General features: G+C 35.8%; 1 protein-coding gene across 9 annotated transcripts in view; it reads right to left on the bottom strand.

Moving 5' to 3' along the window:
* Positions 1–3,696: 3,696 nt before the first annotated feature.
* ANOS1 (anosmin 1) overlaps positions 3,697–26,393 on the bottom strand; it is a 142,970-nt gene continuing 120,273 nt past the window's right edge. For 3 of the 9 annotated variants that reach the window (XM_083825295.1, XM_083825299.1, XM_083825300.1), the window contains 5 exons: positions 20,107–20,201; positions 17,171–17,342; positions 15,849–16,069; positions 12,877–13,018; positions 3,697–6,604 (listed from right to left, as the gene is read on the bottom strand). In XM_083825295.1, the coding sequence (XP_083681421.1) occupies positions 6,534–6,604; positions 12,877–13,018; positions 15,849–16,069; positions 17,171–17,342; positions 20,107–20,201 (701 nt within the window). In that variant the 3' untranslated portion in view covers positions 3,697–6,533. Of the gene's footprint in view, positions 6,605–7,748; positions 12,163–12,876; positions 13,019–15,848; positions 16,070–17,170; positions 17,343–20,106; positions 20,202–26,393 lie in introns of those variants that run through there. The other 6 variants (XM_083825301.1, XM_083825302.1, XM_083825296.1 and 3 more) reach the window with 4 other exon arrangements.

Below are 26,393 nucleotides of genomic sequence, written 5' to 3'. Positions count from 1 at the left end.
ATAACCAAATGCAGTTTTCCAAGATGCCCAGCCTCACTGGAATGCTGCAACTAATGGCTTCCCAATATTGCACAGCCTTTTTATTTATTTATTTATTTATTCCCTTGACACATTAGAAACATATTTTGTGAATTGATGCTATAGGATTTGCAGAAATATTCTCTCCAACAGTCTCTGACTGATTTAGTCATTTCTTCATTGTTTCTATTTATTTTTTTTATTATTTCTAAGGATGGCTAATTGATATGTGAGAGAGAAATAAGGACTTTTGTATCATATTTATTAATATTTTTTACTTTTTACAGAATCACAGAACCACAGAATTACCTCATTAAAATATTCCTTGTCTCCTTCTAAGTAGTTATTTTTGATGTTTTTCTTCCAATCATGGCCTTATATACATATTTTTTTTGCCAAGTTCATGGATCTGATCATTTAAGGGAAAGCTAAGTATTACCTTACCACGGGAAATTTTACTAGGAGAATGATAGCAGCCTGCCAGAGGCCAGAAGAAGATTTCTTTGTTATCTTTATGTTGCACTGTCTCCAAGGCAAGGACATAGTGATTGAATTTACTGGCAGACCCAGTACCTGACTGTACCTGGACCCACAGAGCAGCCAAGATGTAGAGCACAGAGATATGCAGGGAGACCAGTGTTCACATTTGGCCTCCTTTTATTTCTGGCACCAAACCTCTGGTGGTCTACACTTGCCAATCTTTATTCTCTCCTGCACAAGTCTTTAAGAAATTCCATAAGTTTTATTTTCTTATCTGTGGCTGTGGGTTCATTTAAAGGGTGACCATTTTTCTTGGTTCTGAGTCATCATGAAGTAACCATTTAAGGAGGAAGAAACACATTTTATTTAATCTATAAGTATTTCAATACTTTCACATTTAAGATGATAGTAACATATGCTTCACCATGTCTGGAAATGGCTTTCTTTCAGTTGAAGTGCAGCAAGTCATGTATTTAGACTTGTCTTTAGAATACAAGGGCAACCTACTGATTTCAGAAGTCTAAGCTTCAGAGTATTTCAAAGTCACTGTTGCTAAAGCCTTATTATAGGGTTACTAAAAGCCAGAGCACCACCTTTTTGTTGTTGTTGTTGTTGTTTTGTTTTGTTTTGTTTTTTGTCTGAAGCTAACTGGTTCAACAGGCAAAACTGGAAAATGATTGTGCAGAAATATTTTGCCCACATCAGTTTCCATACAGTTATAACAGGAATTAGCATAAAGTCTTCAGGTCTCTTCATTGCCTGTCTTCTTTTGTACAAAAATTGCCTCTTATTTTTAATTTTTGACATCTACAGCAGGACTTTTAGTGATATAACAAAGCTTTTGCTTGACACCTAATGTCTTGCCAGAAGGAATGAGGATATAAGGCTCCAGATTTCCACTGTGATGTGCAATAAGCCTCCATGTGGGCTCAAGTTCTGCCCTTAGGAAGAATGCTCTCACCGTTTGACCAACACTCTGCTGCAGCTCCTGTTTTTGGTAGCTCAGAACCTCATTACAGTAGATGCCCTCATAATGCATGCAAGTATAGCCCGCTTATTTGCAGTCACTGCTGAAAAAACACGCAGTGATACTGCTTGAGGTACTCACCTCTAGCCAGTTGAAAAGCTACAGCCTCTCTTCATGTAGTGACAGGATTTGCCCTTTCCAGCTTGTAGGGCCTTCATTTATTCAGTTCTTTTGATCTGACAGTCCCTCTCCTTTCAGCAACAGTGTCTGACAGTGATGAAACTCACACAGCTATCCCTAGATGATATATGGGTGACCATCTGAGATGAAGTAGACTACAAACCTGCAGGGAAAGGACCATGTAAGGACCACCTACAGGGCAAGACTTACTTAGGGAATGTCAGTGTGAATTTCCCCAAGTATATGGTAACCCAATGGAAAAAAGAAGGAGAAGGAACAGTAGTGCATATGTTCACCCCAGTGGCTGAAGAGTGAAGATTAGTGGAACACAGGGGTGTCCTCCAACCCAAGCCCAAACACCATGTCTCAAAGCTTTGTTTGGACACTTCTTCACTGGGAGCAGCCCTGGTGAGAAGGACCTGGGGATGATGGTTTATGAGAAACTCATCATGAACTGGCAATGTGCACTTGCAGCCCACAAAGCCAAGTGTATCCTAGGCTGCATCAAAAGAAGCATGGTCAGCAGGTCAAGGGAGGTGATTTTCCCCCTCTGCTCTGCTCTTGTGACACCCTAGAGGGAGTACTGCTTTCAGCTCTGGGGCTCCCAGCAGAGGAAGGACATGGACCTGTTAGAGTGATTCTAGAGGAGGGCCATGAGGATGATCAGAGGGCTGGAGCATCTCTCCTATGAAGACAGGCTGAGGTGGCTGGGGTTGTTCAGCCTGGAGAAGGGAAGGCTCCAAGGAGACATTATAGCAACCTTCCAATACCTAAAGGGGGGCCTACAGGAAAGCTGGGGAGGGACTCTTTGTCAGGGAACATAGTGATAGGACAAAGGGTAATGACTTTAAAGTAATAGAGGGAAGATTTAGATTAGATATAAAGACAAAATTCTTTACTCCAAGGCGAGGCACTGGGACAGGTTTCCCAGAGAAGCTGTGAATGCCCCATCCCTGGAAGTGTTCAAAGCCAGGCTGGATGGGGCTTTGAACAACCTGATTTAGTGGAAGGTGTCCCTGTCCATGGCAGGGGGGTTGGAACTGGATGGTCTTTGAGGTCCCTTCCAACCCAATCCATTCCATGATTCCATGATCCTCTTCATCTTGGAGGAGCTGAGCTCATTGTGAAATAGGTACCAGAAGTAGACACTAAACCTTGTCAGAGCAGCAGGCAGTGTTGGTCCCAGATAGTATCCCAGCTATAGTGATGCTTCTCATTGAGGTCCCAGTTTCTATTCTGCATCAGTAGATGTCTGGGCTAATAAAGCAAAGCAAGGTGTTTCTACAAGTCTTCCACAAGCCAAAGTTCAATGGAAGTAAGTCTATGTGGATTGCAGCATGAGGCCCTTTCTACCAGATTTCTTTGCAGCTAGTCCACCCTCACCTGTTCCCATCAGAAAGGTAGAATACTGGAGGTATGAGGTGTTCCTCTCTCCCCTTGCTACAGACATAGGAGCTCAGGACCTTTTGCTTCAACAGCAGGGGTATCTCCCCCTGACTAGCAGGCTCACCCTGACTCATTTGCTCCTTCTTTTGTCCAGACTGTGCTTGTGAAGTCATTTACACACCCTCTCTTCCAGCTCAGGGACCCAAGGACCCCAGGTCCACCCAGGATCAATGAGCACTTAAGTGCTGAATCCTTTCTTTCCCGCTCACCATACACTTATGTGATGGGATGAGATGCCTTTCAAATGCATTTCCATTGAAGGCACACTTTTATTTTCCCCAGGCTGCTGTGCCCTCTACCTCTGCCATCCCCAGGCACAGGGATTTGAGTATCTGCAGCACCAGCACAACTGGTCAGGTAACAGCTGTGCTTTGCAACAGCCACAGCACCTGGCCAGCTCAGCTCTCCCAGAGCACTTGGTGGTCTCCCCAGAAGCTCGTACCCTGCTCGAGGTGAAACGTTATCTGAGCAGGGAAGATTCAAGGCAACAACCCATGGCATACAAAAGAAGCAACACAAATGGGCCGCAACTATTGTCAATAACTATTTGTTTAATATTAGTAAGGTAAATTACCACTTGAAGTCCTAACTCATTCAATTTTATGAGCTGAGCAACCAGTACAAACTCTCTTGAAATTTGGCTACTGAACTTCCTGTTTCTCATGGCTTGTGAGGTAAATAATGTCTGACAACATAAAGATACATTGAGAAGCTGGTTTCATTTTCTGCAATCTTTCAATTTCCCAGAGGCAGTGTAAGAAGGGTTTCCTCCCAAATCTACTGAGAATAAAAGAAGCTATATTCCCTCAAAGGAATGTTTTGCAATTTTTTGGTAATTTGACACATAATCAAAATTGTTTATGCCATGTGGTTTTCCACATGCAATTTCCATGAAAGTTAAGATGTCACTATTTGCCTTATTGTTGTTTCAAAAGTAATTAGTAAGAGAGGATGTATAATCTCTATCTTTGATGATAACCAAGACATGAAAGGGCAAAGCCCTAAGCAACCTGTCATCTATGAATGATAACATGTAATAAATTATACCAGAGATTTTGAGATTAGCTGAGATAAGAGAACAAGTTCCCTAGATGAAGTCTGATGACAGCTACCAAACACACTGGTTATATTATTCATGGCTTCCCAATAAATATATATATGTTTTTTTTTAAATCAGGAAGATTTTTTCAGTCAAAGGTTGAATTTCAGGAAGTGAGAGAACCCCAAACTGAAGCGTTCACCCAATTGAATCATATTGTTCTATGCAAGTGTGTTGATGAGTGATTCTGAGCATGATATTAGGTAAATAATACTTTTTCAATTACATTTACATAAATAAAAGGATTTGTTTCTTGTTGTTAGTTCCACTTACTTTATGACGTTACTTAAAAAATTTACAAAATCGCATAAAAAGAACTTGCAGGATCACCTTATGATTTTGTTAAGGTATTGAGTACCCTGTTAGTAACAGGGAAGAAAAAATAATTTAAATTGTGTATAATTTTGATATTATCCAATCACAGAAGTTCATGTTGTTCCTTCTACATCTCTCTAAACCTCTGGTATTCATCCACATCTCCTGTTTTGTCAATGAATGGGAATCTGTGCTCAGTCTAAGTAATATATTTGGCTAACCTGAAAACAATTTATTGTCTTAGCAGCTTTTATTAATCTACAAATAAGAGTGATATCTATCAGTTTAATATACTCCTGTGTGCTTGCTACAATTTCCTGTAGTTAGCATGCCTGTTATTTAAATACACTAAGGTTTCCTGAAATACAGTTTCTCCAAAACTATATTATGTAGATAGTAATCTCAATGAGATACAACCACAGATATTTTATATATCTAAAAATAATATTATTTTGTTCACAAGGGACACTTTATTGAAATCAGCTCTAAATACATAAACTCATTATTTTAGTGACTTTATTTATTGTAAAGATACCACAAACCTCAATCTTCACAGCAATGACTGGTGACGAGAAAGAAGCTATGAATACATCTTGTATGTCCAAGATAAATAAATGAGGCAAGTTCTCAAACTGAACATACATATAAAAAAAGCAATGAATAGTGATCCATTATAAAATAAAACAGAACAAAATAGAAGATGTTGAGACAAAAAGATGAGAGAAATTAATACAATCTTCAAATAAATGGAAAAAAATGCAGGAATCATTCACTGGTGCATCATAATAGCTTTAAGTTACTGTATATGTCTGGTAACTCATTCACTAATGAAGCTATTAAATCAGATTCTTTGTCATAAGAGGTATTAGAAAAAATTTCTGAAATCCACTCAAAGCAAGAAGAATGTGTGTTGCTCTTCATGGTCTTCATTATGTTTCAATGAATATCACACAAAAAGCAAAGCTGTCCCAAAGGGCTCTTTCAGAATCCGACAGCAAGTTTTGGCTTAGTGATTTTTTTTGGTTGTTTTTGTTTTAAGTTTTGCTTTTTGTTTTGTTTTTCTTGTACATCAGTCTTATGAGACTAATTGATGTTGGCTTGAAGATATGCTTACTGAAAGTCTGAAATATAAATAAACATTGAAGCACAGCTCAGAAAAGAAATTTAAAAGATTAATTTGTATGTTTGCAGACAACTACTAACACTGGAAATTGGATGAATACATAAGATGTGTGTGTGTGTGTGTGTCCTTCACTTTTTTTGTGTGTTTGTGGTGGGGTGAAGTCTATTCATTCCCCTATCTACCTACCTTCCACTTAGGTAGAAATGGCAGGGTGGAAATTACAGCTTATCACTCTACATCTAATAATAACTATGCAGCCTGAACCACTTAAATCAGGCAACATTTTCTAAACAAAATTATAAAAGTATGAAAAATATGCTGGCTAATCAGTTCTAACCATCAAATAGAGAGTTAAACATTGACAATTTTGAACCTATTACAAATATACTACTGGACAGCTTGTGAAAAAGACAAGGAAGAACTATTTGGTGTATAAATATATTTGCACACAAACATAAAGAGGTATTTGTGTTCAGCATATTTGCCTAACTTTCCTGAAAAATGGCAGTCCAATCATTCCAAATTTGATATCCTTTTAAGAAGAAAGAGACCTCCTGAATGAAGCTTATTATTAAATAACCTGAATAAATTACCATCACAAGTGAGGAACTGGGTACAGCAAGTGTTCATAAATTCTTTAGTTTCTGACCCACAAAACAATCTCAGTAAATGCTTATAGTAAGGTGTATATTAAATATTAATCTATACTTCTACCAGCACCTTCAGGAGAAGCAGGAACACTATTATGCACAATCCAAAGGGAGACAGAAGAGACATTTCTGTTGAACCACATCCCCTTCAGGCCTGCAGGAGTCTTTCGCATTGGCTATATTTCAAAGCCGTGTGTTCAGTGATCTCCCATGTTTTCTTTCACCCTTACAGGTGCTGCATTGTCACTGGCAGGCTCAGCCAGTGTTTTGGCTGAAGGCCTTCCTCAAGGAGGCTGGCATATATCCAGATGATGACAATACATCACCTGTAATAGGAAAACAAAAGTATGGAGGATTTTTTAAATATATATTTAAAAAAAAATAAATGATGGAGAGCCAAGTTGCACTGAAGCACAAAGTACAAAACCCAAAATCAAAATGATCCATACTGATCAATATATACCAAATTTGCTTTATTTCATATGATTGACATCATCCAGTCTTCATCTCTTCTAATTCAGTGTTGAATAGAACATTTATTTGAAGTTATGAAAGGGGAAAAAGAAAAAGAGTGACAGTGCATAGAACACTTCATCTATTTATTATGACAACTTACCTACCCAGAGTGATATATAATTCCTATGAGGGTTTACCATACCACATTGGTGGAATACAACTTGGAGAGGAATTTAATTATAAGGGTTTATGCTAAACATTGTCCATTTATGTAAAATGAAAAATAAACAATAAAAATCCTAAACAGTTATTCTACTGAGAAAGTAATTAGGAAAATTTGGGGTTTATGCTCAAGTTAACAAAAACTAAATGTTTATTAAGTAATTTGAGAGTACGTGAAAGGCACACCTGCTAAGAGATTTACCAAAAACATTGCATTTGAAAATGATAGCACATCTATGACAATTTGAAACAAATGTTGTAGTAAGACAGATATTTATATTTATTAAAAATATATCATTTAAATCATGGGATACTCCACTTTTAAATATAAAATATTCCAAATCTGGTGTACACATAGATTTCACCATGATTTTCAGTCACAAAAATCTTGACTTGCAGGATCAGGCCACTGACATAGATCTAGCAACATTTTAATTATTTGAAATTAGTATTACAAAGGGTTACTAAAACTCCATTGTGTACTATCCCATGGAAATAAGGGAAAAGAAGACAAGATCTTGAGTCTGATTTTTTACTTTAAGAGTTGCTTTTCAACATAAAATACTCAAATGATACCTAAATTTATCTTCAGATTATTTTGATCACTTTCTAAAGAAAACAAAATGCAGTAGCAAACAGGGAGGATAAAATGTTATGACTGCATGTACAATGAAATGTAGAGTACCAATGGTACTCTGATTTTTATTCGATAACACTTTATCTCCCACTTAAAAAAAAATAAAATAAAATAAAAAGTTTAAGTCCTGTATGGAGGAGATAATGTAGCAAGACTTCAGTGTAGGATAGTTTATTACCTAAACAGTATATACAAGTTCTAAACATGAAAATAATGAGTAAAATAAATCAGGCTCTATTTACATTTACATTTTTTTTTTTACAAATTGTTTATACATATTGTTTTCTTTCTCTAAATAAATGGACAGACACATAAGACCATTTTTTTTGTATTACATACATAAATAAATACCGACTTTAAATGACTGTTATAGGAACATAATTTCTACAGCCAATTTGGGTAACAGATAAACAGTTCTGTTACAACTCTACTACAATATAATTAGGTAAAAAGAAAACATTTTACATATAGAGCTCTGTTAATAACTTTGTAAATTGTACCTTACTAATATACTCAGTAGAGGTAATACAGTCGTTACATTTCATGCCCAGAACTGAACAATGAGTTTTGGCATGCAAAACCATATATAATCATCAACATCTGCAGGTATTCATTTACATTTTTTAAATAGAGGGTTTTCTTAATTATTTTAAACTACATGCAACAGCTTATTAGCATCATATTCCTGGTTACAATGCACAAGTTTGCATAACATTATTTTTAGTAATTGATGTTCACAGGTACTGATCAAAAGGGTAGGAATATACTTGGCACATAGCATAAGAGAATTAATTAATAAATAAGTCAATATCACAACTACATTTACATATACACAAGACAAAAATAAAAATTTCTATGGTGTTGTACATAGAATTTAGAACTGTCTGTGTCCAATACTTTGTTTCATAAGGCCCTAATTTAAGAGAGTATTCAATTCTGACATCCATACTTTATTTAAGACATCACTAAAGCTCACTCTCTACTGTATACACAAAGGTATACATCCATCCCACTGACTTCTTCTGTGCATATAGAAGTTCTCTTTTCTGCATACCTTCCTGAATCAGAGCCTGCTTATCTAAAACTCTCCCTGACTCCAGTAGGGAGTATGGAGGTGAAATTATTGTTGAATGAATTTACTCAATATTTAGGTTTCTATATGCTTCTGCTAATATAAATGGTAAATTTCCCACTCATATTAACAATGACTTTGATTTTATGTGTGATCATGCCAAACATTAATGTCAATATTAGTACTGCCATACCTCAATTCTTTCTGAAGCCACTAAGCTGAGGATGTGCAGCATTTCAGAAGTCAGACCTCTTATTTACTGTCCATGTGCTGTATTCTTAATGAATGTTCAAGATGTTACACATAGTAGTACAGCACAAGTTTTGTCTTATTCGAATTTCCCCTACTCTATACACTACTTAAAAACCACCAAAAAGTTACAAGAACACACCATTGTATTCTTAAACAAAAATCATTGGTGAACAGCAAAAAAATCAATTTCACAAAGCAGCTAGCAAAAATGGCATAATCTCACAATTCTTTTAGAAATAAAGATAAACATAATGCATCCAGAAGTGAACTGACAAATCCATCAGAATCGTACATAGAAAATAATATATTAGTGTAAAGGTGCAGAGTATTTAAAAGCATCCCAATATCTATATTAATTCTGTATTATGCAACATCTAGGGAAAATAAATCATTAATTAGTGAATCACGCAGTGAATTACAAGTCTATTGATAAATTAAATGTATAATGTGATTTAGGCCAGTAAATTAGGACAACACACTGTACAATTCAGCAAACAAGGCTTTACAAGTTAGGCACTACAAACTTCAAATTGGTACTGCTAAATTCAAAGAATAATTGGGAAAGCACTCGTAGTTTCAAATTTAACATCCATGCACGATCTTGGTAGATTTATTATTTTTTATTTTTGATTTGGAGGATCACTTGAAAGGTGAGTTGATAAACTCATTTGTAGAAGGATAAAAATGACTTTACATCTTTGTAAAACAGACTCTGTATAATGCACTTGCTCAATACAATTCTACTTTATCAAATACATACATTTTTTTGGATGGCCAAAATCTAATTTAGAAGGAAAGCATACTCCATGTTCTTTAACATTAACTGCTACTTTTAAAAATTGAATGTTTCAAAGAAATTGACATAAGCAAGCGGAAGAACAAGGCTTCCACTCAGCAATTAAGACTAAGGATATGATCACTCAGGGCTGCTAACTTCCAGTTTAATCTCCAAACCAGGTCTGGCCTCATTGTAATAAAGACTGACATCCATGTTCTATGCTTTACCAATGTCACTATGAATGAAACATAATTTCATTAACATTAATCAAGTCACTACAGAATTGCTCCAGCATAACTGGAATAGACTCTAATGGAAAGGTTTGGACAGAAGTTTTTAAAGCAGCCTGAGGTAGTACTTGCCCTGATCCCACTGAAAACTACTCTCAGCAAACAAGATACCTTCTGTCCTTACTTTATGCCCTGTATAACCCAAACATCAAAGCAGTGCTGCACAACGGTTCAATCCATATAGTTTTTTTCTTTGTAAAGTCTTGTACGCATTATACATTCTTACATCCCCCAAAATCTCTGAGACTCTGGCCATCTTCCAAAATTGAAATAAATATTACATTACAGATTTTATGAATTACATTACAGAATTTTATGAATAACATTATCTGTTATTTGTTAATGTGTTTTGGAAAAGATAAGGTGACAGACCACCAGAGGAAGGAATTAAAATCACCATTGCCTTTAATATTTGTAAAACAACTGTTAAAGGTCCAAATCACATGGCAATTGAAATTTTCTGTAAAAGTCCTTTGTCACTGAGTGCACATCAAAAAAGACAACAGGCAAAGTAGAAAGAAAATGGGGAAAAAAAATAAAGAGTACTTTAATAGCAAAGGTAGATACATAGAAAAACTGGAATGACCAAGTGATCAGAAATTAATTCAGTTTCCTTCACCCTCAGTGCTATCAACCCACATGCACCAAAACTGTGAACTTCAGTAGAGACAAACTATATGTGATTATTTTGTGAATGCCCTACTATGATAAATACAAATGTGATCCTCAGTTTCAGGCATACATTTCTTTTATCCATATTTGTTTTCTACAATACAATTTGTAATCAAGAGAAGGAAAATATATTTGCCACTAATGTCTGAACATTAGATTTTGATTGCATTTGTATAGAAGTTTATTGGCAGATACTTTCCACCTTCTTAATAATAAATCCAAGTAGTTTCTGTTTACTATCGAAGGATGTCTCTTTGTGTAGCAAATTATTCTAGACAGTTTATATTTTACAATAAAGTCAGTATGTATTCCCTTACAGTTAAAAAGGGCACCCTTCTGCCTGAATTTGAAAAATGCATTCAGATAAACTATAAGCCAATGTTAGAGTATTGTCATGCAACTCTTCGGTAAGCAGAATAGCATGGAGCCAACATACCCATCCCTCTGTTCAAAAGATCCATGGGGAAAAGAGACGTGCATCAAAAGATAGAGAAGCCAAAAAAGTAGCTCTACAGCTACTTGAATAATAAATGTGCCCCAGAATTTCCATTTTTAAGATGTTAATGTTAACTATTCAGACTTTTAGCTAGAAAATCAACATTTCCTTTTAAGATAATAACAAAAAAAAAAAAAGTGGGATTTTAAAGGTCATTCTTCCAGAATCTATCAATTAATTGTATTAATCATCATTAATTGTCAACAATTGTATTAACTGTCATCTGTTTCTTTATAATGAATAGTACATCTACCCTGTATATATTTTAACTATTAACTATATTAATAGATCTCCATACTGAAACATTACTTTGGAAGAGGTGGTTTACTATGCAAATGTATCATCACTCTCCTCTGCAGTGATACTGCAGTTATTAAACATTGACTATTTAAAGGTTCCTGCTTCTGCTGCTTATTTTACTTATGTCCTTATTTCAGACAAGTGGAGATCTTTAACAGCAAAATACTCTAGGACTTGAACTGGTAAGAGGGTTTTAAGTAAAACAGATCAATTAAACATGTTAATGACAACATGGCCTCCAGTGTTCAAAGGTATGTATGTATCACAGGACAACCTCTTATATATTAACATTGAAGTCACTAAGATAAAAAGCTGTATACACCACACTGTTTCAATCTACTTCAAACATAGAAATACAAAAACGTTATAATAAACACACTTTTATTTTCTCTCAGGTGTTGAGTTTGATGCAATCTTCAATTTGTTGAATAGTAGTGGTACTGAAATGATACTTGCTGTATGCTTCATCCTTGTCTTGGTACAAATACAATTCTTGATGACTGAACTACATAGAGTTGATACAGATCGTACAGCATGGTAACTTCCACTGGAAAACTGTATTCATTGCTCCTACAGATGTGCCTTTTCCTAGCCTCCACTTGGGAGCTCAGTTTTTCCTCTCAGTTATTTATATAATCATCTGAAACAGTTTAATATTTCTCTGGGGGTGGCTTATAGTGGTGTGGATGATGTTGCTTCAGATGAGGTCCTAAACAAAAGGATAAGGAAGTATGCACATATCAAACCCTGAATATGTAATACAATCATTTACCAGATTCTCCTATAAAGGCCTCTTGAGGCCTCCAGCTTGCAAGCCTTCAGCTTTTAAGTGAACTACTGACAACTACGTGCATATTCAGTCCAGACAACTTTAGTGGACTAATTCACTGTAATTTTTGCCAGGCTTCACAACACTGAGTTGTGCCTTTCCAGAAGTTATAAAATGCTTGAAATGGCCATTAAGAGATGCATAAGAATGGCACAGCTTTATAAATATGGTCACACTATAGCCATACTCAACTGAACGCATCTCAGAAAAGTCTAATCTTGAAAGCTAAACTGTCCCAGGCCTAGATGGTACTTGGAGGAGAGACCACCTCCGAATCCCAAGTACTACAGGTATAAGCCAAAGAGCTGTGGTAGAATGTGGTGGCAAATGTAAGACCACACAAAACTGAATGAGAGAAAGACTATATTTGATTCCACCACTGCTGATAGACAGTTACAGAGAGAGGGAAAAACAAAAAAAAAAACAAAACAAACAAAAAAACCCCACAATAATACCATATAATACCATGCACATTATGTTTATGGAATTCTACCAGAGCCAATAAAGATTCTAAGGCTCAAGCAACCTGTTTGCATGTGTAAGACTGAAGTTTTTTTAACACACAATAACATGCCAAAATGAGGTACTACTTACTGTGGGGTGAAAATGGAGGAAGAGTAGGTGTTCGGAATGATTTTATTGTAGCTGGTCCCTCCCCACCAGTTGTCAGCACTTGAACTTCCAATCGGTAAAGCATTGATGGCCTCAGATTGGGCACGGTGAGTACATAATGATCCTAACAATAAATAAATTACATTAATTCTCATGGCATCTAAAAATAAAGCATGGTTGCTCTACTCACACAAATCAGTGGTTTAAACAGGTTCTGTCACTCAGAACCCACAGATTGCTTTCTTAGAAATCTGTAAAAAGGATTTAACATATGTGTTACTTGGTTGAGGAGGTTTGTCTTGAACTTTTGCTTGCCATTGACTTTGAGCATACATTGTTTCCCTAATGTTACAGTTTCATGTATAAGAGGTACAAGCTTAGTATTCTTGAAAGTTGATATGTTCACCACTGAAAAAAACAGGTTTTAGCTTCTTATTTTTTTATTTTTTTTTAAACAGGTTCATTAAATACACTTGTTTTTATTTTACATCTGACTGTAAATTCTATTGATTGATAAATTAACTCATGGCAATTTTCAGGTCTGGGGTACATGCTGCAGATAGTGAAATCAGTGGGTGGTTACACCCACTGTAGTGATTTCAGCACTAGTGATTTCAGCCGGTTTGCCCAAAGTTACACCATGAAGATCGGCCCTTCTGTTCTTAATCACGTTTCTGGCAGGATGGATTGTGAAATATCAGTATTGTCCTCACTTTTTATTGCTCTGTACCTTGTGTGGTCACTTAAAACTGTGCAAAATAATTTCAGAGTAAGTTTATAAATGCTCCCAGACAGGAATACATCTTACTGAAGACTGAAGGGCATTCAGGAATTGAAGTCACAATTCACTGTATTCCAAGCTAAAAAAGGACCTCAGAAACACACAGCATACCAATCCCAGGAATAAGACTGTGGAGCAGAGACACTGGACAGCGCACACGCAGCGTGGTTCTCTGGTTAGCCAGAATTTCATAGCAAACTCTTCTGGCAGGCACTGTCCCAAGCACACAGCAGGGAGCAGAAAGTGGCTGTGAGAATAACTGATAATTTGCTGTTCTTGCCAGACCAGAAAGTAAAGGGGAAAGGAGAGAGAGAGAAAAGGCAGGGGTAAAAGTGTAGCTTTGAGAGAGAGAAAAGGCATGGATAAAAGTGTAGCTTTACTGACAAATAATTGCATATACTGAGATGGGGCTGCTCTTAAAACATCTTGCAAAAGCTGTTCCACCACATGTAACATACATAATGGGTAGGAGAGAGAGAAAAATGCATACATCACACAGAATTCACTCTGCTCTTTCATATGCTCCTGGGACATGTGCACTTCAGCCTGGTTGTGTAAATATTAAATTTTTAACAATCAGAGATTACCAACAAAAATGAGTGAATGATCATCACCACGAAATACACTACATTATGGTGGTTTCAGAGTGTGGGTGATACTATTTCAGCTCAAACCAGAGTTTTGTGCAAGTTAACCAGGTGTTATGAATAGATACATACATACGGTGATAGATGATAGTTAAATCTTCAGGCTTTACAGTAGTGAAACCATATGGGGAAAAAAAAAAAAAAAAAGCATAACACAAGGTAAAGAAATATTTTAAATTAGACATAACTGAACCAGAAGCTTAAAAAGTGAAACAGAATTTCTGTATAAACCATACGCCTGGTCCTAAAACAAAAGATGAAAACTGAAGTGAAAAGTAACATCTCATGGTCTATAACTGCTTATTGTGCTAAAGTGGCTGTTTGCATTCAAATGCCTGTGATTGAGTATCTGCTTTAAAATAATCCTGCAACGTGGCTTGCTGAAGAGACCAAGGCTTTTTCTGCACTGTGCTTCCACTTGGGACTGTAGATTGAGCTTTGAATGAACTAGTCTGGATCCCACTGAGCCTGTACTACTGTGGAACAAAACAGCTCTGCACACTGCATAGTAGCTTGCCCCATAGTTCTGGAGCATCCACGGTCAACTTTGTTGCTCTGTCTGAGAAAAACATGCTTTCAAACACAGGGGGTATAGCCTTAGGGCAGTCTGCTAGGAATTAAGATAAAATTGTGGGAACCTTGTCTTGGACTTGTGGAAAATGTGTTGAATGCAAGATGTGTCCAAGAAAACATTTTATGCATTCTTTTATAAAACAAATGTTGTGAAAAGATTTTCAGTCTGTTCTGCTTGAGACAGTTGCTTTGATCCATGTCCCTGAAGTGCATGGAAAGACTCCCAACATTGTTAGTAGACTTTGGATCAAGGCCAGCTACTTAAGTCCTTTTGTTGACTCTGGTGGATCTGGCAACTGAGTCTGAATGAACTCTGGTGAATCTGGCAAGGCAGTCTGAAAGAAGTGCTCTTCATTTGCTTCTGCTAGAGGAACTGAAATAGCAAGGGCCGTCTTAAAGCAAATAGGGGGAAGAATTCAAATAAATCATTGTAATACTTTCAGTAAACAGTGAAATCTAGTATTCCTCAACTTACTTGTCTATCAGACAATAGCGCATATTCACAGAGGGGAAAGTGATTTTTACTTCTCTTAGAGCAAAGAGTGACTCAAAGGGAAAAAAAATGGTTAAATACATCAAATTTATGGACATGGACACCAAATAATTAGTAAAACTATAGTAACCACCAAGCTGAACAGCCTGATCATCAAAAGAAAATAAAAACCATTTATTGCCACACACAGATGACCTTTTTCTCCCTTTAGGCATTTCTCATATAATGTCTGTTAATTTGACAATTGTGCACATTAAAATGTTTGATGTGCCATCGAGAAGAGTAGCTGTGCTTTGTATTTCCAACAAGGAGGAAAAAATAAAGCACCTCCTGCTCCAACTTGCCCACAGAGTGAGAGAATGCTATGTGTGACATCCGCATTACCACTAAAAATTAAAAGTATGCCACGTATGCATGCAGTTATGAATGCAATAGAAAAGGAAATTAACAAACAACTTACTGCTGGCAGTATCTGTGACTGCGAAATGATGCTGTTGGGCAAGCTATTCTGTCGACTTTCTGTGGTTACTTCTGCCCATGTGACTTGAAACCCTGTCATGGGCTGGTGAAGGACTGCCTTTGATATCTTCCAGGAAAAATGACCAGTGATGTTACCTTCCTGAACAATGAAAGACGCAGATAGGTTCTCGGGTTTGGCCAACACTTTTGGTAGAACTGGCACTATAAATTTGGAAAGCAGAAAGATAAGCTAAACTTTGAAAGATAACATTCAATAATGTTAATTTAATTTTGCAATTCAAGGTCAGACAGAGCTCTCTTTCTGATGTTGTCCAGTATCCTGCCAGCTTTCTGCCATTACATTTTCAGTTTTAACTAAAGCCTGTCGTTGATATATTCCATTGGTGTTTTGGGCCAAATTCAAACTTCAAATCAAGTTCCGTCAGCTACAGATGACAGAAAGAAAAGCCAATGCCACATAAAATTATAAACGCCTCATTCACAGGGAACCATCCTGTGGGTCCTCTGTATTTCAGAATATCTGAGCTGTTTTCCAGTTTTGGGACCACAAGAAAACCCGTAGATCTCCATGATGCAGGCAAAAAGTAAAATTCATGCTCTAAAACTAAGTACAATTTAATAGGGGCACTCTGATTAGGTGAAATGTATGGTTCCGTTGCAGTTGCCCAGGAAGAAAACTGTAATGCTGGAAACTTTGGCTTCACAAAGCTATGGCTGACCTCACCTAGTGCTGGCAATAGCCCTGCTTGAAGTGTATGGCTGGATTAGCTGAGATTAGAGATCCTTTTTAACCACCATCTCCATGATTCTGTGATTTACAATAATCTTTTAGCTACACCTTGAATTGTAGCTACACTCTACCAGGTATGAGCACCTTTATTTGTTATTTAAGAGAAGCATTAACCTAAACAAAATCAAACTAAAAAAGCAGCTTGCATCAGTAGCAAAACATTCAAAAGATGGATCATGCCAGCATAATTATGTTCACATCTGTCATTCATCATTATAGTTAATGTAACTGAGAAACTTCCTCCTTGCACTAAAAACTATGTAATAACAAGTGCCATCATGTGTTCATAACCAGTTCACTAAAATTCTTACCTAATTGACAAACAGGAATGTGGCAACTTAAATCTATACTGCTATGTATTTTAATTGATTTTTCACATAAGCATTAATCATCTCTTTTATTTTTTTCTTCTGAATCTTTTATATACTATTTTAGAATTTCATTAAAGACTTTTCTTGGTGATTGTAAGTACATTTGAAACTATTTGGCAAGTTCTCCAGATCATGTCTTACCTCCTTCAGCAAGACAATTAATGTGCTTGTGGTTTTTTTCTTTAAATGCAGAGCAAGGTGGGGTGACAAAGAAAATACTCTCAGCCTTAAAACGACCTTTAGATTTTGCAGGCAAAACAGTTACTTTATATTTGCATGCAAACGACAGGTCCTTCAGAATCATGTAGTTCTCCTGTAACAGGAAAAACAAAAAGAGAACATGATGCAAACAGATCCCTAGGGGGAAAAAAAAAAAAAAAAAAGTGAAAAATAAAATTGGCAGAAGATAAAAAGCTTTCTCCAATAAAATATTTTCCTGATATGCTTAACACATGCCAACATTGTTTTTACTCAGTCTACAAAGCAAACATTGCATATGTTATGATTATTTTCAGTAGTAAAATACATTAGCATGGCATTTTGACATGCCTTTCCTTTCTATACAGTTCCTTCACCATGCTCTATCAAAGCAACTAGCATCTAACATTTAGAACAGTCTCTGACATGATGGCAGTGGGGGTAGCAATGTGAGGATGTAAATGCTAATTGAATTAAATAAATGTAAGAAAGCTGAGTTAAGTTGCTGTAAATGACAGGCTTCATCTACATTTAACTTTTTTAAAGTGCATTCAAAGTCAGTGTGGCATTATAGATGAACTTTTTTTTCCCCTTTAGTACATTAACTATTTCTATATTATTATCAAGAAGATAAACTCCACAGCTGTATTGCAAAGTACAATACTCCTTTTAAAGACAGTGACTGAAAAAACTTTACACAAAGTGTGTCCTTCTAACTTCTTAATGTTGTCTAAAGTATATTTGAAATTCACAGCCTGAAAGCTTTAGCACAAATCAAATTATAAGAAAAAAAAAAGTTGTTTTTTGTTTGTTTGCTTTATTTATTTTTTTCTAGGAGAATGTCCAATACTACCTTTCTGGCTAAGGTCCCAAGTCTTTCACTGTCTTTTAGATCTTTCTTTCTTTCACTTCAGAATCACTAGTCTCCAAGGTTTTTCTACACAACCCCCTGTTTTTTTGGAAGTGAATCCCAAGCCAAGTTAGTCAAAACTTCACTTTGAAGGTCATTTTCAATGGGATATAGAGATTGGGCTCAGAAAGGACTTGATTCTCCATCTTCCACCTGCTGTGAGAGTATTATAACAGGTTTGATTCCTACTTAAACTGTAACTGTATTGTTTATTTTTTTTTAAGAAAATAAACAGACAAACAAACAGACAGTTAACAAAACAGACAAACAAAACTGTTCCTTTACTTTACAAATGACTGTAAATAGACCTTTGTTTTAAGACAATAGTATATTTAGGCAAGATTTCAGGCTATTCTGAGCTATTCAGGCTATTCAGGCCAGTGTTTCCCATTCACTCATTAAAACAGATACCTGCTTGTAATTTGGGGTTTGGGCTGAATTTTAGGAGGCTTCAAATGCATCTCAAAGTACACTCTGAGAATAGCAAATGGTCTAATTTCAATGTCCATAAAACCACGGACCAGAAACTAAATGCTCAACACTCAAAACCTAAGGCCTATATCTTGAACGATTATATTCACTATCAAACCCTTTGTAGCATCAGTCTTCTTCTGAGAGTTTGTAATAAAAATGAGCCCTCAAAAGAAACACACAGTTTCACAAATTAGATTGAACAGATTGCTGTAAAATGACTGATAGAAATAAATGAACTAATCCCACAACGTATTGGCCAGATGTACAAAGAGTCTATCTTGACCTCAAGTGAAACTAAACTTATTAAATATAAACTTTCTCCTATCTTCACGGGCATACCTTGAAATATTGAGACTGATTGATCATAGCATTATATTATAATCATTTTTTAATTCACTGCTAATATTTGCTTTGCTAACCCCATGAAGTAATAAATCTTACAAGCTAACAGCTTCTTGCATGAGAAACTATTTCTTATGATTTACTCTACTTTTACATGCCATTAACTCCATTGAATTGATCTGGTAGTACAGCTCATGGTAAGAAGTTAAGGTGAATTATGTTTTATTCCATTCAACATAACCCACTAAATCAATTATGATGCACTCATCACAATATTGTGTTTTTCAAATAATGTGTTGCAGATACAATATGATGTCTAGATGATGCTAGATTACCAACAATATAAGTACGAAGAACTGACACTGTAATATATATTTGATCTGACATGTACTTACATGGATCTTTTCTCCTTATCTGATATCTGTGCAACTTTCAGATTTAATTTCTAGTATTTTTCAACTATTGTTCTGTTTTTCTAATTCTATTATTCTCCTCAGGGTTGTGAAACACACCCGCATGTCTAAAAGGAAACCCAGCTTATTAATTACTATTATTACTTGTCAGTATTTACACTTTGATAGAGTCTTACAGTTCTAATTACAAATCAAGCCCTGTGTTCTATATGCTGTAGAAATATATAGGTACTTAGCTATAAATTTGTCTGCTCTTGTTTTCTGAATAGCACCAACAAAGCATTATGATTTTAGCTTGGCTTGGATTTAAAACAACAACAACAACAAAAACAAACAAACAATACTCCAGATGCATCATTTCTATCTTTTGCACAAGAAGAAAGTAAAAAAGAAGCATTCTTACTTATTCTTACTGATTCTTCACTCAGAGGGTGGTGAAGCACTGGAACAGCTTGCCCAGAGAAATTGTGGATACCCCATCCCTACAGTCATTCAAGACCAGTTTGGACAAGGCCCTGTGCAACCTGATGTAGTGGAAGGTATCCCTGCCCATGGTGGGGGGATTGGAACTGGATGGTCTTTAAGGTCCCTTCCAACCCGAGCCATTCTATGATTCTATTCTATGATTACTTATACGTGAAATATAGTATGAAACATGCTGTGTTATGTTACAGAACCATCCTTTCTCTTGCTGTTTAGAAGCTATTCAGAGTCAAGCACAAGTCTGAATGGAGACTTACATAAGTCAGCTCAGTTACTTTCCCAAGTCCCTTGGTGTCATTGTGTGCACAGGACTCCAGTAACCAGTGGACTTGGAATTGATTCATGCTGATATCTAAATGGTTCAAAAAAAGAGGAGAAGACATAATTACACTTTCACCATTGCAACTTCTCAATCTTTTATATATATATATACAGGCATATATATATGTGTGTGTATATATATATATATACACACATATATGTGTATATATATGAATATATATAGGAATTTTAAGTATTCTAGAGTTGGTAATTCCTCACTTGTTCATAAGCACACATTAATAAAATGGAGAAAGTATTATACAGTTATGTAATTTAAGCCATATATCAGCTAACATGTTAACTTTAAAAATAGAGAATTAGCATTTTCAGAAATGTAAGCATCTAGGGATGTATTAAAAATAATCTCAATGCTCCTCCTTCTGAATATCTTGTAAATGAATGGAATGACTTGGTGCCAACTGCCCATGACTGTTTATATTGTCAGAGCATTGCAACACTGCTGTCTGGCACTACTTGAGAAATCTGTGCCTGGAGGTATGTGAAAATGCCTGCAAAACCCTGAGATTTGTCCTTTCAGAATGTATCATAAGACCTGTCCTGTATCTGCCCAAATAAAATTCTATCTCTGACTCTTAGGAGTAATACCAAAGTCTTGAGTGACAAAACTTACAGCACTATGTTTTCAAACATAAGCTTTCAAGCAACTTCCAGCTCTTCACTTTTTGAGAGCCCTACAAATAACTGTAGGGATAAGCATAAAAATTTATAGTTGTTTTTCTCAATACTGATTGCATAAGGAAGCAAACCAAAGAGCAATAAAGAATTAGACAAAAGAAGAAAAACTCATCAGGTAGTACAAATATATTCTGTCATTTTTTTTCTGGATTTAGTTCTCCTCTATCTTTATACAGAGGATGCAAAATTACGTGTCTGATATTATTAATTAACTTGGTATGACATAGCCACTAATGCCAAGTGCCCGATTGTGGGTTTCAAGAGGGAAAACAAATATCTTTGCTGCCCTTAGGGCTGGTCTGGCATTAGACTGCTGTAAGCAAGTTGGATGCAGAAGGGAAGGATTATAAATTAAAGAGAAAATAAGTAGTGTCTGAAACTAGCTCAAATAGTATTCTAGTAAAAGACTGATGAGAAACCTCCTTGAAATAGACTTTTGTAGCACTTGGCTTCATAACAACATGTATGCTAATTATTTGCATGTTTTCTTCAGAAGTCCAAATGCTCTCAAAAAGAAATGTATAAAGAAATAAATTGTTGCCTTGTGATTATTCCCTCACACTTAGAAACAAATAAATAACTGGATGTGCTTTTACTCGACTCTTGGTTGCTGGGGTTTTCCCATTTGATATGCCTCTTGGATGAAGACACAATCACAGTGCACTTGGAAGTAGGTTTCATCTGATTTTATCTGTTCCAGTTCACTCAATTATTGCCTATCACCTGCTTGCACCCCTCTCCCAGAATCTGAAAGTGTTGTGTGCTATATTAATCTGACTATATTAACAATGTGCAGTCTGTGCCAAATGACCATAGTGATTGCATTAATGAAATCTTTTATTGATTGCGTATTATCTGATAATCAGAACTTATCATTTTAAACTATCTGCATGTAAGGTAGACTGATCTTTGTAAAGCTACTAAATACCAAGAATCAAGAGCTTACATCAACTCAGCACCCAGATATATCAGTCCAGAGTTTCACTATGCCTTTTTCCAGAAATGTAATTAAATCAGTTGTCATCCAAAATATTTGGTATTTGCAGCTTCTGACACTGCAGAAAGCTGTTCAGATTCTATTGCAGCTCCACATCTATTTCTTTTGTGAGCTTTTCAGCAGCTTCTGCCCTCTCACAGTTCTTGCCTTCCTTCCTAATTCTCCTCTTGTGCATTAGCAAACCCTTAGTCACTCATTCATAAACAGCTGTGGTTCCAAATAACCTATCTATTTGAGCTAGAAAATCAGGAAGAGGTTAAAAAAACTTTTTATGTCACTCTTGCTTGTCCTATTAACTTGGGACTGTAAATATAGGATGAATGTTTTTAATAACCACAATTTCATATTTTTATATTTAAACAAAATGAACAAAGGAATCCTGGTATTCTCAAACCAGCCTATATTGAAAAGACAAGACTTTCTTTATTTTAAGTCAATACGTAATTAAAGTTATTTCACAAAGGGTTTTGCATGCATATTTATATATATGTACATCATCAGCTACTAACTGGAATCTATTCTAACAGCAACAGCTAAGTTTATCCAAAATTTTTTCATTAGAGGGGGTCTTTTTGACTTCTCTATGCTTTTATTTTCAATACTAAGACTTCTTCAGTTTTCATCTTCATGAAGCTTGAGTAATTTGGGTTACAAAACTGAAGCATAACAGAAAAATAGGTCCTATTTGAGATAGAAACTTTTCCAAAAAACGGGAAAAGCTGGACATTTTTTAATTAAATAGAACCAGAGGCATGAAGAACTCAAAGTGTATATATATGAATGAAGTATACATATTAAATGACAAGATTGCTTTAGAAATTCTTTTTTTTTTTTTTTAATCAGAATGATGCAAGATGTATGGAATGATCTAAAAAGCCACATAAGAGACTTCAATTTAAAAAAAAAAAAAAGATGAAAATACACATTTTTTCATGAAATTGCTTATAAAGTTTATGGCTCTAGAGTTTAGCATTTATGCAACTCTGTGTTTACAGCACATGCAAAAGAAAAGCTTATCCTAGCCTTCTTTTCTCCTTCCATTGAGATCACTAATATAATTTTATTAAGATTTTTCTTTTCAGCTGTCCATTAGAAACTCAGCAACAGGTACTGAACAGTTCAAGCTGCAGCCTAGTTGAATGTCAGTCACTATCTCCAAAGCTAATGGTTCTGCATTAAGTCCAGCTGAAGTTAATAAACTGTAATCCACAGCCATAACTTTTTCCGAAAAGTCATTTGAGTAGTTAATATTTACAGAATATCCAGTACCCCATAACTGGAACCGATTTCTGGCAGTTTTATCAGAAAGCTCTGCTAACCCTTCTAGAATGGGAACATAATGCTGCAAAGAAATGGCAAAATCCTTCATTTCAGTTCTCGGATATTTCACATTTTTCTCTGATATATCACATTATAAAAACTGTTGTGTTTTTTTTTTTTTTTTGTATAAAATCCATCTTCCTCTTAATAGTTAGGAGTTTTCTTGATTCTGTCCTTCCAATTGGAAGTCTTTCGAAAGTTTGGTAACTCCCTTGTTCTTCTGATTAGAAAGCATGCCATTTGACAGTAAAAAGACTGATCCACTAAGCACAAACTGCAAGCAATCATCTTTCCCAGGACTGAAAATATTTGCATAGAAACATGTGACTTGAAGGACTTTCAAGCATCTCTAAGCTTGTGAAGTTAGTCAACAGAATAGTCACTTAAGAACTCCTTAAAGAACTTTTACTGCAAGCAGATTACTCAAACAGTTACTTTTGTTCTTTTGTTTGTACTTTTGTTTGTACTTTTGTTCAATTACTTCTTTACCCAAAAAAAAAAAAAAAGGCAAACCATAAAAATATTTTACATAAGTCACTTCAAGAAATCACCTAACGTTACTGACATGGACATGATCTTTAGCTGCCCAAATCAAAGAGTTCTTGATGTTTCAGACAGTTGCACAGAACTAATCCTCCCAAAGAAATTAATAGCTAATGTTAATTATTTTTGCTATGATTTTTAAGATAAATTTTCTGAAGTATAAAATGAGTTCCTAGACTAATAAAAACATTCCTATACAGGCATCACATGAGCATGTTCTTAAAATTCCACGTATGCTTAGCTCTTTTCCTTCTAACTTTGTTGAACAGACATCTCATATCTCTAACTAGAAACGTAGTGATCTGGGCTTGCTCTAAAGCATGTTGAAAAGATGTCTGTTTTGATTCCCTCCCTCTTATGTTCCAACTAAAACCAGCCTTTATTTTCAAATGAATACACAAAGCTTTCACTGTATTTATGAAGATGTCCTTTGCCAAATTTATCTTCTTTCTCCCCCTCTGTAACCTAAACTCTTCTGTTCCATTCTAACAAAATAAATATATTTCAGATTTATGTTTGAGGAAAGTGCACATTTATTATGTAGCTTTAAAAAAAAAAATAGTTAAAGCATCTCAAAATGTTATTAATGTCAACTAATTACAAGTCAATTAATGACAAGTACCTCAGTTTGCCACTTTGAAAAGTTCTGGTTTCTATGCACAATTTAATCACCATGTATTGAAAAGTTTTGCTTAAAGTACTGCAACATATTCTGCATGACAGTTAATAGGAATGCCCTTGGCCTACATTTTACATCTGCTAGATCTCATAATCTCCAGACAGCATCTGAAGTTTTGAGATTCACTTAGAAAAATCACCCAACACAATGCCAGGCAATCCTGCAACTTTTCATAGCTGGATTTTTTGGTTTAAATGATTCTACATTTTCTGAAAAATACATTTCTGAAAAATAAACTAAATAAAATAAGTAATGTCTCTTCCTCTTCTTTGCCAACACTTTCCACATATTTATCTTGCTATACATTTCCAGTACTGCCAGCGGTGTGAATAATTTCATCTAATGTGGTTTCTTTTTTCTGCCATGTTACTACAGACAGCTCCTTTCTTTGCCTCAAACACTTTTTTCCATGTTATATTATATTTACTGCTCCTGAAGAGTGCCAACTTGACAGAAGGTTGCCAACTTGACAATCAAGAGGAACTGAAGTCTGCTTTGTAGATAGATAATCAGCATAAGCATGGGCAGGAGCAGCAGTGAAGTTTGTTCACTCAGCCCAGCATCATCAATATCACAACAACCTACTACCACTCTAGGAGACTAGGTACAAAAATTTAAGAGGCACACATTTCTTTGTATTCCTTTAATCTACAGCAAGTAAATTGCATCAGATTGTTTTGGGTACTGGGGTTAGCTGTGCCGCTGGTTGGCTGGAAGTCTTTAGGCAAAGCACTTCTTACCTCCCTACCTCTGCTCCGTGCCTGTCAAGTGGTGATAATGGTAACAGTCTCTGCTGTTGAAGTGTTTCATCCCTATAGTTCTATATTATTCTGTTTGATGGGTGGCTGTTGAATGATGTCTGCCTGCAATTTGGTATAAAAATGCCAATTAATGCCAGCTGTGACAGTACTACTGTGTGGGCAACCAAATCACAGAAACTTACTGGAAAGAAAAATCAAATGGGATTTGATGGAAAACAACATTTCAAAGCAGACTTGTTCAACAACAGCAGCTCAAATGAAGGCTTAATTGCAAGAAAAATGTTTGGCACACTAACATTGTCCTGGTTTCAGCTGGGATAATTCTTTACCTAGTAACTGGTGGGGCACTGTGTTTTGGACTTAGGATGAGATTAATGTTGATAACACACCAATCTTTTAGATGTTGCAGAGCAGTGTTTACACAGAGCCAAGGACTTTTCAGGTTCTTCTTCTGCTGCCCAGCCAGCAAGAAGGGTGGGGGTGCACAAGGAGCTAGGGGGACACAGCCAGGAGAGCTGATGCAGGCTGGCCAAAGGGATGTCCCACACCACGTGGTATCATGTGGAACAATAAAACTGGGGGGGTTGTCTGAGGTGGGTGCTGGTCAGGGACGGGCTGGGCATTGGTCAGCAGGTGGTGAGCAATTTCATTGTGCTTCACTTTGTACATTCTTTTCTCATCATTATTATTATTATTTTCCCTTCTTTTTCTGCCTTATTAAACTGTCTTTATCTCAACCTGTGAGTTTTTTGCCCTTTTTTTTTCAATTCTCTCCCCCATCCCACTGTGGCATTGAGTTAGTGAATGAATGGTTGTGAAGTGCTTAGCTGCCTGTTGGGCCAAACCAAAACAGCTGATTGCTGGAGAGCAACAGGATTTGAAATAATTAATAAGCAGTATCTGATAGGTTTCCCCATTAGAATTAAATATGGTTAAAAAAAAAAAAGTAAAGAATATAAACATATATTAAAAAGCTTTACTTAGCAGCATAAAAATATTAATTCAATAAAAATAGAAAGCATACATTTAAAAGTATTCCTGTAAATAAATTATGTTCTGAGGTGTATTTCTTGTCATTACTTCAGGAAACTGAGCTGGCGCACACCCCCCACACACCCCCACACCCTATACACATTTATAATTAACATATTAACTGCATGTGCAAAATGGTTGTTATCAAAGTTTGGAAGATAATTTGCCATATGAAAACCTGCTATCTTCATTCCA

The sequence above is a fragment of the Anser anser genome (assembly GCF_964211835.1).
Source record: "Anser anser genome assembly, chromosome: 1".
NCBI lineage: Eukaryota > Metazoa > Chordata > Aves > Anseriformes > Anatidae > Anser > Anser anser.
Note: the sequence above shows the minus strand (reverse complement) of the source record. Positions and strands in the feature narration are given on the sequence as shown.